This window comes from Mya arenaria, chromosome 5 (genome assembly GCF_026914265.1).
Source record: "Mya arenaria isolate MELC-2E11 chromosome 5, ASM2691426v1".
NCBI lineage: Eukaryota > Metazoa > Mollusca > Bivalvia > Myida > Myidae > Mya > Mya arenaria.
The window spans coordinates 67908758-67922297 of record NC_069126.1 but is presented as its reverse complement, the minus strand read 5'-3'; the positions used below and the strand labels follow the sequence as shown (position 1 = coordinate 67922297).

Below are 13540 nucleotides of genomic sequence, written 5' to 3'. Positions count from 1 at the left end.
ATTATAATTCGTGCAAAAGACAACTCATTCGACTCTAAAAAATATCTTCTTTTTTTTCATTTGTCTAGATCCTCAAAGGAAGAAAATATAACTTTCACCATTTTATTCAGTCGAAATGTTCAGAAATTATGACCCAATCATATACACTATTTTATGTATAGTTTTATCCGGATCGTTAGTATCTACATGTATTTTGACAGAGATACAAAGGACCAACAATTAACTTACTGCACATTGAACATTGTACGGGGCACCACTATGACAAATCATCGTACATTATTAAACAATTATGAAAACCTTAACTAACACAAGGAAATATTTAACGAATGAAGAATAGAAACCACAATGCGAGAAAGGATACATTTCCCATGCTGAATCAGATGTTTCATTTCCTTAATAATTGTTTTCTGTTTTAACAATATGCCCATTCTTCTTCAGTTCTCTTATCATATGCATTTCCTTCAATAGTTCAGTGGTTATATCTTGCGCCTCACATTTGTTTAAAACAAAGCCTTACGATGCAACTCCTAATGGTGCTTCTGTGGTTCGGTATGTTTGAGTTATGTTTATTTTGCTTATGTATTTCAAGATAATCAAAACAAAAATAATTAAAAATATCGAAATCCTATGTCTTATAAATAGGTGGACAAGTGCGTTATAAAAGCATTCGTGCATTCTTTCCATCAATTTTAGTGCTGAACTGCAACGCGCTTGGCTATTCCAATAGTAATCAGTATGGAACAATAACCCTGATCAAGCCATCGTATGTGAACAGACCGGTGACGCTGAAGATGGAGCCACGTGATGAGTGGATTGGCGGCGTCGTATGGAAATACATGCAACCAGGATCAGCCGAGTTCAAGGTCGCTAACAGTCAAAATGACAGTATTCAGTTCTCAGAAAATGGATCTTACTATTTTACCCTCATTAATGCAAAGGCTATTTATAATAACACGCTCTTTTACGCTGAATGTGCCTACAACCCATCCATGAAATCACAAATAATAGAGCTGGATTTAGAGGGTATGGAGAATATATATCTTACTCTTGGTCAATCATATGAAATTATAAATACTTCGAATCGATTTTAGCTTATATGTTGACATTTCATTTGCATCCGTAGTTTGTTATATTATGATATGGTATTTTGTAGTTCCACAAAACTCTGTCGTTGTCGGGCCTCAGTATGGAGACTTTTTTAAGACAAAATGTGTTTACGCTGATGCTGGTATCGACATATTTTGCAAGACAGACACGGGAATAGATCCTGTGAGTGTTAGCTTTAGTGTTGGAGGCAAGGTATTACCACTTTTAGCTGATGGGAAAGAGCCAGAGTTGCGCAAATTAGACAACACCCGACTCCGCCTTAAGAAGGAAATGGCTGGCAGTAATTTAACCTGTAAAGTTGTATACAGCGCCAATAAGGCTCCAGTTGAGTTTACAGCACATTTGTGCTATTTAGGTTAGGGTTTTTCCTTTTCGTTTACCGAAAAGCGTTATCTATGTAGCATAATCACATATTTCATTCGATGTTACTCGTAACATCTCATTAGACACAGGATAGTACGCAACGTTTGTTGTTGTTTTTATAAACCACTGCCTTCAATGTAAATTTATTAATTACTTTTTATTGTTTTAAATTCCCTTCAATCTTTGTATACATACTCTGAATAATAAATGTGTTTCATTTATCAACAGGCATTTTTCTAGCGTTCGTTAAAAGCTTAATAAGATATATTTTTAAACAGTTGGTTGGCTGCCCACTATGAGTTTTCAAGTAAAACGTTCAATTAATTGTGTTCAGGGTAATAAACATTACAAACTTGCATTGATTAAAAGTACCTGTTATAAAACGATGGGCCAGATGAATAATTAAAATTGATAGTTACTTAATATTGTAATTTTATTGTTTTAAAGAGTTTGGTACGGGTCCAACATTAATAGAACCAAGTTGTTTCTATGGCGATGACTCAACTGCAACTTGTGAAATGCATAATATTCGACCGGTTCAAAAGATTGAAATTCGTGTAAACGACAGGATATTAAAAGTGCAACAACAAGATGAATACGATCGTTCAAAAAACACCTTCTCCAGCAAAGCAACTCTTAAAACTGCTTCTAAGGAATGGAATGGAACAGAAATGTGTTGCACATCAAGGATTGGGAACAACAATATTGGAAGGTCTATTTGCAAGCCAATACTTATGAGCTGTACGTACGTAGTTAGGCTTTTTTCTAATTTTCACTTCAGATTAAGTATTCTTGAACTATTCATTTTCTGAGTATAATTTATGCTTCGTATCTCTTAAGTTATGGTAATAATAAATCGAATCTGAAGATAAAACTTTATAAACACATATTTAGTTAAAGAGTAAAACATAGATTGTTATGTGGTCATGAAAACAGGAAAACGGTTGATATTTCAGGTATGCAGACTAACGAACGAAGCTCGCTTTTCGTTAGCTTCTGGCTCCCAATTATCGCCGGTAGTTTGGCATTTATCAGTATGTCCACAATAACGCTTATTTGCTGTCTACGAAAAAGACGTCAACATAACGGTAAAACAAAGCAATGATGCATTTTCTTACCTCTAACGTTAGCGTTATCTATTTTTATCACATGCTTTCCCATGTTTTTTCGTGTAATATACCCATTACAAATATTTTTATCGTACACATATCAGACAATTCTATTGGCTAGACTAACCACACGCGACCTAGATATCCCTCTGCATTGTTTTAAACATTAAAATGGTTTAAACGCCAACCAATACTTACTTCAATGAAGAAGCTGTAGGACTTCCGGGAGACAAATGGCTAACGAATCATAGTGCTTTAAAGCATATTGTTAAAAAAAACTTTCTGATAACAATGATCCGCCAAACCAGATAATACAGATCACTAGTCACAGAAATATTCTGAATTCAGCCAGTCAGCAATTACAGCCATATCAGTGACAAACAACACAAGAACATTTCAAACATCTTCATCTTGACAAATACAAGCAATATGCAATCAATGCCATTTGCTTGCCAGTCTAATCAGCTGTCGTTTACCAAAAACACAAAAACAAATTTCGCAGCACAAGATTCTAATTACACGTTCCATGACGGCTAGAATATCATGTTCGCTGGAAACATTCTGGTGGAACTTTTTCAACATCAACATCCAGGCATTATAGAATCTGTATTTTGTGAAACTCCATGAACACTACGAAAACGCTGCAAAATCATCGTAGAAAGCGACAGCGAATTACTTTTAAGTCCGTGCACAGTAACACTTGACAGACCGATGTAGGTCACATAAACCGCGTAAATTCGTGTACTCTCTCAGTGTGACTTCATCAAATTGTGTACCTATTGATTTTTTTGGTTATAATTGTTCGTTATTGATGTTGTTGGATATTTCACTACACATTTTTATATTTGTGACATGTAAAGCGCTTTATCCGAATTGAAACTTGATAACTGTTTGTTATTTTTGTCATTTTAATTTGGACGTATTTATATGGCGCATCGATGACATTCCACTCTGTGTACTTTGGCTGTCAAACAATTGGTTCAGAAAGTGGGACTAAATAAGTTATAAAAACACCTTTTTAAGCATGTGATAAAAAAGATCTTAACTCGTTGTCATTTTATACAATAGTTTTTATTAAACTCGTCCATGAAAAGTGTTATAAAGCTCGCCAGAGGCTCGCAAACTAACAAATTGCATGAACTCGTTTAATAAAATCTTGTATTAAATGACAACTCGTGTCAGATCCTATATATACATTCTTTCTTAGTAAGCACAATACATAAAACAAGTACCGCCTTCATTGATTCAGATCATTGACAACGTTTTGATTAAACAATTAAATTGTGTATGTTCAAACTTTTTTTCTACTAGAATATGAGTCTAGTGCCATTGTCAACGAACCTTCACTTGTCGTAAAAATTTTGATATAGAATGCTGCGATGCGAGTGCACTACACTGTACTTTTCAATTGTTATAGTTTACCAGACGAGCGCCAGAGATAAGACAAGGTCTAATATGAACAAACATGAGCCAGTGTATTCAACTATAGATGATCCCATAGACACCGCAATTAGAGTATATGGATTTCTTTTCTTAGAAAGTTTAACAAAAAAAACTAATATCATTTGTATTCGTTTAACAACATCAAATCATAATGGCCCGGGTGTATGTAATATTGGTTTGTGGTCACCAAGCGGGACCAGTGGGTTTTGTCCGGGTACTCCGGATTCTCCCATAAAAACACATGACGACTCTTTCGCAGAGCATCGTGCCGACGATAGTTACTTAGCATAAAGTGATATAAATTTCTTTTCAACAGGTATAAAAGCAATTAATTCTTAACTAAATCCAAATTGAAATCATTCAGAAAGTTAAATCAAATTGCATTTTAATTTGTATTTCTTCTTACGTTATTTGTGTGGTATTTGTATTCAAATGAAACTCATTTTCAAGTTAATTAATAACACCAGGGGCCGTATTCCATATCGTTTTTATCCTTGTCCTTAGACACGCCTCAGTGATTCCATTCAGTCCATTGGCCAGTTATTGTACAGTCCTAATAACACTCCTTTACTTCAATTTTCAGTTAAAATATATATTAATGTAGATGATATGTCGTTACGTTTCTAAATCACTTCAGTTGCCAACGTGCTCGCTGTGTAATGCATTGCGCTGCTTGATTTCTATATATATATATATTATTGCAGAGTACCATGACTTTTAGCCGACAGATGAGTGCGTCTGCACAGTCAACAGGTTATATGACACCAATCTCAAGAACAACCACTAGTGAGCAAATTACGCTGACGAATTTGAGAAAGATCGACAGCGTACATATAACAACGAATGACGAGCCACATACTTCCGAAATCGCTCGACAAGATAAAGTCAATGATGCAGACGCACCAACGGCGAATAAAGAATACATTGATATGTCAGGATCAACACATATTACTTAAGAGTGTTCACAAAAACATGTTAAGATAAGGCGTATTCAATTGAATACGACAATAAGTGCTGTGGAACTCTTAACGAACAAATAACAAAACTAGTTATTTGTAATTATTGGTGAATTATCAATTCATGCTTCTTTTCTGACTTCTATGCTGATTATGTGCCTCATATTGTTGTATGAAGATGGACAAAAACATGGAACATGTGTTTAAAACGTTTGTGATTCGGTAAATCTTAACGAAATAATAAAATAAATAGTTTATTATTAATGTCTGATCAGTTTATGTTACTTTTCTGTCTTCAAATGTTTCGTTTGTTTTCTTTTGGTAATGTTATAGGACGGATTTGGTTATTTAAATAAAGAAATAAAGCGCGCGTTTGTGTTATAGATTTCCTTATAAACGCACGCATATGTGTTTCGCCAAGATGGCGCGAAAAGGAAAGAAACAGCTAATTTTACAAATGAATCATCACACCTTCCTCCTCTAAAATTATCTGATCAGTTTAGATTGTATTGATCATGTTTAAACGTTTTATTTTAAAAGTGTATATAAACATCTGAAGTACACTAGAAAACATCAGAAGAGGTCAAATATTATATATCGTTTATAATGTAGGGGTGTATTATAAATCATTTTGAACGCGGTAAAATAAAAAATAGGGTACGATCCATCTAAAGAAGGCCACAACAATGAGATTTATATTATGTTTATAACAACTATCTCTATCTTAGTTACTTGGGTTGTTTCTGTGATATATACAGATTAATTTGCTTAGCAGACTACATTTATTGTATACATGTGAAAAACAAATTATCTTTTCCGTATACAATTTCGATTTCAGATGGTAACTGGAAGCGATGAAAGGAAACAAAATCAACCAAATATATATTGCTTTTATGAACTGATTAATGCCTATAATGAAACAATGATAAACCACCACAATTAACAATTGCAGTAACGTTGAAGTATTAATAGTTTTCACTATTCATCGGTTAAACAAATGAATTCATGTCGCCTCAGGAACAATTGGAATATAACCAGTCTCACGAATGAATAATGAATATTATAAACAAAGTAATTATTACTCTTAAAAAGGGTCTCGTTGTCATCGATCTATCTAATGACCACATTGGTAAGTGCAAACACTATCAATGTACCCTTAAACATGCTTAAAATGATTCACACTACCCATATATAAGACAATAGATACCTTTTCAGGCAGTATTTAAACTATTTAAAACAATACTAAGTTGGTCTGAAAGGCTGGAAACGAATGTTCAGATTCATGATTTAACTGAGTTTACTTATGCTGTTGATATTTATAATAAATTCTAAAGAAATAAAAGAAAGGGCCTTATGGCGGAATGTAAATTTTTAAGAGTAACAAAAATATTATAAACCGAATAATAATAGTGAAAATGCACCCATACTTTTTTATTAAATGAAGAAGGAACCCAAAGGGATTGATGATAAGTCTTTAAGCCAATCTAAATTAAATAATTCTTTGTTCAGTACCATCTGGCTGGTATAAAGCAATCATCTGAACCAAATCATTCAACCAGAGTGGCAAGCAGGCTAAAGATACGCCCATCGAAACTTGGTGCAATTTTAGCAATTCCGTGACCATAACTCTGAAGTGTATGTGAATACGAGGCAAAATATCAAACATATCGGAGACAAATTGCCAATGCACATATTGTAAAAATTGGTGATGCTCGGACAAAACATTATCTAACATGGCCAGTTATCTTACATGGCTGATATATTCTGCCGAAACCAAAATTGTCGAAGTTGTGATGTGACCAGACGAAAGCTTTTCCAGTAATAGTGCGCACTATGTATATAGTTTGTGTCATGTGTCATGGCGGGACACATAATATTAAATGCATGACCCCTCCTAACATACGGATATTTTATAAGAACTTTCTAAATGAATCCAGCAATTTGTTCCTCTGATTGCAAAAGTGGAGGCCATTGCACTACAGGGTACAAAGGAGGGGCGTGTGAAATAACTGCGTTATTCGGCTCAAAACGTTTTTCCCATTTTGTTTTCTTTTTGATCTTTTGGATTTTCTTCGGTATTATCATTGCAGCTATATGCACGAATCATTGTCAAAACAATGGTAACTGTGTCTTCACACATTGGTAATGTCTGTCAAAAATGCAAGTCGTCTTGTTTTCTTTATTTATTGTTCAATGACCTTAACGTTCAAATTTTAGTTTAAATACCTTTAAAGGTACATTATAGTTCAAATACTTTAATGGTATATAAATTGTTTAATGACTTGTACGTTCCATTTATAGTTAAATTACCTTACATATGCATCTGAAAAAAAAACAGAAACTAGCTCAGTAGTTGAAAGTTTATACGTAAAGTCATATTTAAAGTTCAACAACCGTGATGTTACAATTATAGTTCAAATACATTAAACACTCTATCTATAGTTCATTACTTTGACGTGACAAAGTAGAAAGCGTCAAGAGTTGCATTGATGACATCAGTTGCGATGCAATGAGTCACAAAATATGCATACCTCCGCTCCTTGAACGTTTTCAATAACATTGCAGAAGTTATTGCAAATGCAGCATTCGTCTGTTCTCTAGAATTATGAATATTTGTCATATCTTGTTATTTAGTGAAATTTATAGTATTGACATCACAAACGTTACAAATTCCAGTGTGTATGGCAAATATCGCCGACGTTGTATTCGTCGTTTATTCCTTGGGAAGCATTGGCCTGGACAACTTTAAGAAAGACGAAACGTGAATAAAGAAAACGGTCAGCCATTTCAATGTGCGCTCTAAACGTGCTCTTGTTGCGCTGATAGAGTTCAGTTCAGTTGCAAAAATCTTTTAACTGAACGTTATGACTGGTATAGAAGGCTTTATGTTTTCAGTAGATAAAATGACCTACTCAAGAGGAGCTACTGTTACATTGGATCCATTGCAACTTATGTGTAGAGAGGAATGTTGGGGGCCTAGCTTTTCCGGCTTTTTGTTTAATGGAAACAAACCTTTTCTACATAATACTCAATAATAAAATGAGTTATACAGGAACAAACCCAGCAGACAAAAGTTAAAAATATATTCAAGGGCCCAAACGGCAATGAACTATAGACACAAAAATAATGACAATACTAGTGTCCATATAACACCTGCCGTTAAATTTCCATCGCAACTTATCGAATGCCAGCCAAATTATGTAATCAAACATGGCAGTACAAATTTCTCTTTACCTAACTAAAGGAATATTATTATTTTGTCAATATTTGACCCTGCGACAGGAATACAATAGGTAAATGTTAAATCATCACTGATTGTCTTCAACGTGCTTCAGACATAACTCGAATTTACATTATTCAAGTACAAATGACCTTTTGTACACATCACATGATGAACTCCGAAAGTCCATTTTACGTAACAAGTACATACGTATCATGTTCGAGTGTATTTAGTCGCATTGAATGTTAAAATGATTATTTAACTTCACTATACTGGGCTTTTTCATAAGATCAATTATAGATATAATTTCTCATGATTTTCTGAAATGCAAATCTAATTGAACAATGGTTCCTTCTACAAGGTTGTGTAACCTGTCCACAGGGAAAGACCACGCGCCCCAGACATTGCTGTTGTTATCACAAATGGTTTGTTTAAATACCCGCCTCTCACTATGAGACATGCCGACCACGCGAAACAGAAGGGATTAACGATGTTTTCAGTGGGTATCCGCAATTTGACCGATCACGATCATCTGTCGTATTTGGCAATTGATCAGCTTTTTCGAAATTGATGACGGAGATAATCTATTGGACATGCATTTAACTGTTGCCTAGCACATGTGCGGAGGTAAAATATGATCGTAATATCTTTCAACATGTGTTGATTTCATTACATTATAAATTCATTAGTTATTTTAACACTTGCAATTGTTATATTAAGTTATAAACGATTATTATTTATTTACAATATTTTGTAGGTTTCATGTGATAAATGTTGACATTCAGTAATGCTGTCTTCTAACAACTATACACGGAGTATAACAACAGTAACAACAAAGCCACCATGGTGTGTTGACATGTGTAAAACGTTCCCACGAGACTCATGTCATGATATGAAGCCTACACAAGTCACAACTGCCTTAAATCATGCGGATTTTGTCCAGGCTTTAGAATAGTATTTTGTAGCTTTGACAATAAAATAAATCTTAAATATTCAACAACAATGTTCATATCAATGTAATTTCTCGAACAGATGCCCACTCCGGTGAATTAAGATAAGATACCCTATTCTGCATGCTATTATACGCATAGGTTTAACTCCGAGAAGACGAGGAAGGATTCGTTGAGGAAAATGAGTTCGTGCATCGTTCAGGTTGTAGCAATATAGCAACGGCAATGTTGAGCATATGAATGAATATTTACCTTACCCTTGAGGAAAATTAAAGGACATTTTACAGTTTTGATTGTGTATATTAAGGATTATATCAGTTCATGATTCGGACAAAGATTTGTTCGTTTGGATGAAAAATGTTGCGTATATGTTAATGCTTGGTTCCGCCGAAGTTCGCGTTTTGTTTAAATTTAGTTATTCTTTAAAAGTGTAAAGTTAGATATTACAGCATTACATTAATGACTCTTGTTGACACGCTGTCAGGTAAGATTGTGGTTTTGTGTTGTGGCAAAAATAAAAAGAAATCACATACACGTTAAACTTACATATATAAGATTGCACAGAGATCATGAACAACAACAAGAGGGTTGGTACAAAAAACTGAACAAATTCAGTTTGGTCGGAATGTCCATGCTGTGGGGCGCATCACTTATAATAAATAATGTTTAAACGCAATATGTCTGTAACCTTAGGCATGGAGCATGACCTAGTATTTTTTTTAATCGTGTCACCACGGATCAGGATTGGCTAAATGTATCTTATGTTGCATGTTTAACTGTCCGCGGCAATATGAATAAATAACACCGTGAACGAATCGAGTCGATTTGAAACGAATCGCTATGCTTTTTATGGAATTCGTTATTCGTGTTATTTCCGAGTTGTATAGATTTTTACACACAAAACAAAAATATAACACCAAGGTAGATCATTGGCAAACCACTTATCTAGGTAAGTATTAACTCTTAGTCCAAATAAATGATGAATTGATTTCCTCGCAGATCGATTGGCCTCGTGTTGCCAAAATAGACACCTGTGATTCGCTAGGTTCCTGCATTAGCCTAAAGACAAAATATTACGATTTTGCGGAGGAACACTGCAGGAAATACTGTGGGCTCTGTGTAATGTTTCTTGATGTCTTAATTTATCTATTCAGGTTGGCAATTGTTTTTTTATCTGAATGCATATATTTACTGACTATAATTTAAAACTTCATCTAAAATGTGATACCATAATATTCTGATTTTAGGAAAACAAAACGGATTTGTTTACAACGACCCCCATGACGACTACGACAACGCAGATACTTTCAGGAACTGGTACAGGTGGTAGCATTTGTATTGATATATATCTGAGTTATCACTCCTTTCTTAGAACATGTGTATTAAAATCGAATTATCTTGCAACTCTGAAAAAAACTGTTTCGAAGGTAAGATATCAATTTTCATCAACCGCAAACATTTAAAGGATTTATTAGCGTTATTCCATTTATAAAATATTGAACCATTACCTCTCTCATGATGACAACGTCAAGCATGTATTTCCCTCAGTTAGTGCTACCGGTGGTAACAGTTTTTATTGACATATGTATTAGAGTTATCAGTCTTTCCTTAGATCATAATTTAATCGATATTTTCATGCCAATCTGAGAGGTATCAATTACCATCAATCGCAAACGGTTTAGGATTTTTAGCGTGATTAATAACATATTTTGTCAATACGTAGAACTTCCGTGCATCGACACAAGCCCAGCATGTGGCTCGTATGCCGCTGATCTATGCACAACGAGTTCCGAAAATCAAGCTGCCGGACGTTCAGTGTCATGTGCTTCGTAAACAGCCACATTCGCTCTACTGTTGTCAACACTAACAAGTACGTGCTACTCTTGTGTAAGGCATAATTTCATTGTTTTGAATTAAATCGAATAAGACTTTTTGTCGTTTCTGAGCATTCGGAATGCATGTTATATGCACGATATGTGAGTTACTCAGTCAAAAGTAATAAATTAATATTGCATCTCAATAGTGCATATTTACATGTATAAATTAAAAAAAAAACATTTGCGATTTTAAATACGAAATTTTATTATGCAATCCGGTCATTAATATAACAGTTTTCATGATGGAATGTGTTTGCATCAACGCATTTATTAATGTTTTGCCTTACAGAGGAATGAACAATGAGGGGATTTGGACACTTTTTTTTGCACAAAAAAATGTCAAAATTCTTAGGGTTGGAGGTGTTCTTAGCCTGTTATAGTCTTTAACAAACTGTGCCTTGGGAATCACTCGAAGTCTAAAGTGCCCTCAAAGACCCCCACCCCACCCCCGTCCTTCCATCCTTTCCGGGATATGCAAACCAATCATTCAAAAACAAAAGAGTTGTACACCGAACCCCCATAAGTAAAGGCAAATATGTAATAAATACAAATCATTTTGTTCTTTTTATATTGAATGTATCATTTAGATGCCAAAGTTGGAAGCCTTCTAAATTTTGCACCATCGATGAAACCCTCTTATCACCAAATGGCGTGTGGTGTATGAACTCTTCAAATATGACTTTTTATTACATATAGTATTCAGATTTTTAAATATAAACCAGGTGTTCGATGCTATTATTTTTTTTAGTCATTTTGCATTATCATAAAAAGTTCGCAATTGCAAATACAGAAACAAGCCCAAAAGTCGACCCGTACAACGATCTTGTTTGATTACAAGACAATCCACCTAATCAGAGGTAAAAACATTGACAGTGTTACATTTAAAGGGCACGTGTTTGGGTCAGTGTAAGGCTGCAATTAACTTCATTCAGAGGACACCAAAATATGATATTTCACTTGTGGATATCAGTAGACAATTTACTTTTATGGTGTTCACGCTATGAAATACATTGCCATCTTAGACTGAAACAATTATTCTTTTCCTTTTTTATGCTTAAAACGGTTTTAAAATATTGATTGTAGTTTTTAAGAAAATAAATAAAACAAACACTATGTGTGCGAACGTTACGCCATTTCATGACGTCGATGAAACTGTGACCCAACCCTGTGCTCGCTGTCGCTTGATTTGAACTGAAATAAAATTTAAGAGGGCTTTAATTTTAAATTCAACTAAAATGATTTTATACACTGTTTGAAATAGTACAATCTCTTTTTTTATTGCAGTGATTTATAAATTTGTATAAACCAACTGAAAGTTTGTTTGCATGCCTGTTGGTTTTTTTCATCTTCGACTACGTCTAAGTATTTGAATATTTTTACGGTATTCAAGATAAAAGTAAAAACCCTCGATACATTGAATCAGTTCTCAACGGTGAATGAAATTTTGTTTATTTGACTTACTCATTTTCAAGTCTCTATTGTCTGATAAAAGTACTGATATTATTTTAGGACCACTGCATAATTATGTTTTTGTGTAAGGAATGTGAATACTAAATAACCATTTATGGCTTTTTCTGTATCGCGTCGAGAAGGTAAAAGTTCTTTTGATTAAGGGTTATTGCTACATGAAAGGTGATTTATTACCTACGACTTTTCAAACATGCATAGCAACAAGGTCAATTACCATTTGTTACGTCGGTAATTTCTTGTTTTGTGTAAACTGCACTGTTGAAATATGAATAATCGTAAACGAGAACATGATGCACACGGAAGCACTTGAGTAATTAAATGTTATCAAGTTTATGTTGCACAATATAAAGAGCTGTTTATGATGTTTTGATTAAATGCCAGATTGTGTGGGAGATCAAAAGCTACAATCACTGTGAGAGGAATCTATTACTGTTTTAATCAGTTTAATATTCTAGATAACATTCGCTTAAATCCAACTGTAAATTTTTACAGCCATTGTATAAGATCTTTAGGTAAGGTATTCCTATTTATAATGATATATGGTGTCATTAAATGGTTTTTAATTATTGTTATTTAAACAAAATTAGCAAGAATCGAATTGTTTGCTTAGTCATATTTTCTCTAAAAACTACGCATTTCTGATATCAAGAATAATTGGCTAACTCTGAAACTAATGAATTAATTGGTCCATAAATGATCTTTACTGTCATATGGAAACCTAATTTGCTTTTATTCAATTCCCGCGGCTAATGTTGTTCTTGTCAACTTAACTGATTTAATTAAGTACTCTAAAAGGGGGTACATTAGATGTGTAGCTTTACGGTAATATTTGACATTAATTTCGAATCCTAAGGGACCAAAACTCAATTATACCCAAGGAGTGCTTTTAAATCACTTTGCTGCACTCAATGCCTAATATCGGTTCGTTATGCTATAATCATGTTTTTTGTTGCCTCGTGTTAATGTATTTTAGTCGCTTGAAAAGCTAGTGAACTTTCATTTTTATTAAACCTCATTTACATAAAAGCAAAACAACTCGTTCGAT

The 13540-nt window shown here is 34.0% G+C and overlaps 1 protein-coding gene across 3 annotated transcripts; it reads left to right on the top strand.

The window, feature by feature from the left end:
* Positions 1-484: 484 nt before the first annotated feature.
* LOC128234997 (uncharacterized) lies at positions 485-5348 on the top strand. 3 transcript variants are annotated; one of them, XM_052949670.1, is made up of 7 exons: positions 485-549; positions 694-1023; positions 1154-1462; positions 1918-2211; positions 2427-2558; positions 3997-4094; positions 4727-5348. In XM_052949670.1, the coding sequence occupies exons 1-7, from the start codon at positions 519-521 to the stop codon at positions 4976-4978; spliced, it is 1446 nt and encodes a 481-aa protein (XP_052805630.1). In that variant the 5' UTR covers positions 485-518; the 3' UTR covers positions 4979-5348. The 3 variants fall into 3 exon arrangements, 2 of the variants coding, with proteins under 2 accessions (XP_052805630.1, XP_052805631.1); XR_008261099.1 differs by lacking the exon at positions 4727-5348 and having other exon boundaries at positions 1918-2215; XM_052949671.1 differs by lacking the exon at positions 3997-4094 and having other exon boundaries at positions 4727-4880.
* The last annotated feature ends 8192 nt before the right edge of the window (positions 5349-13540 follow it).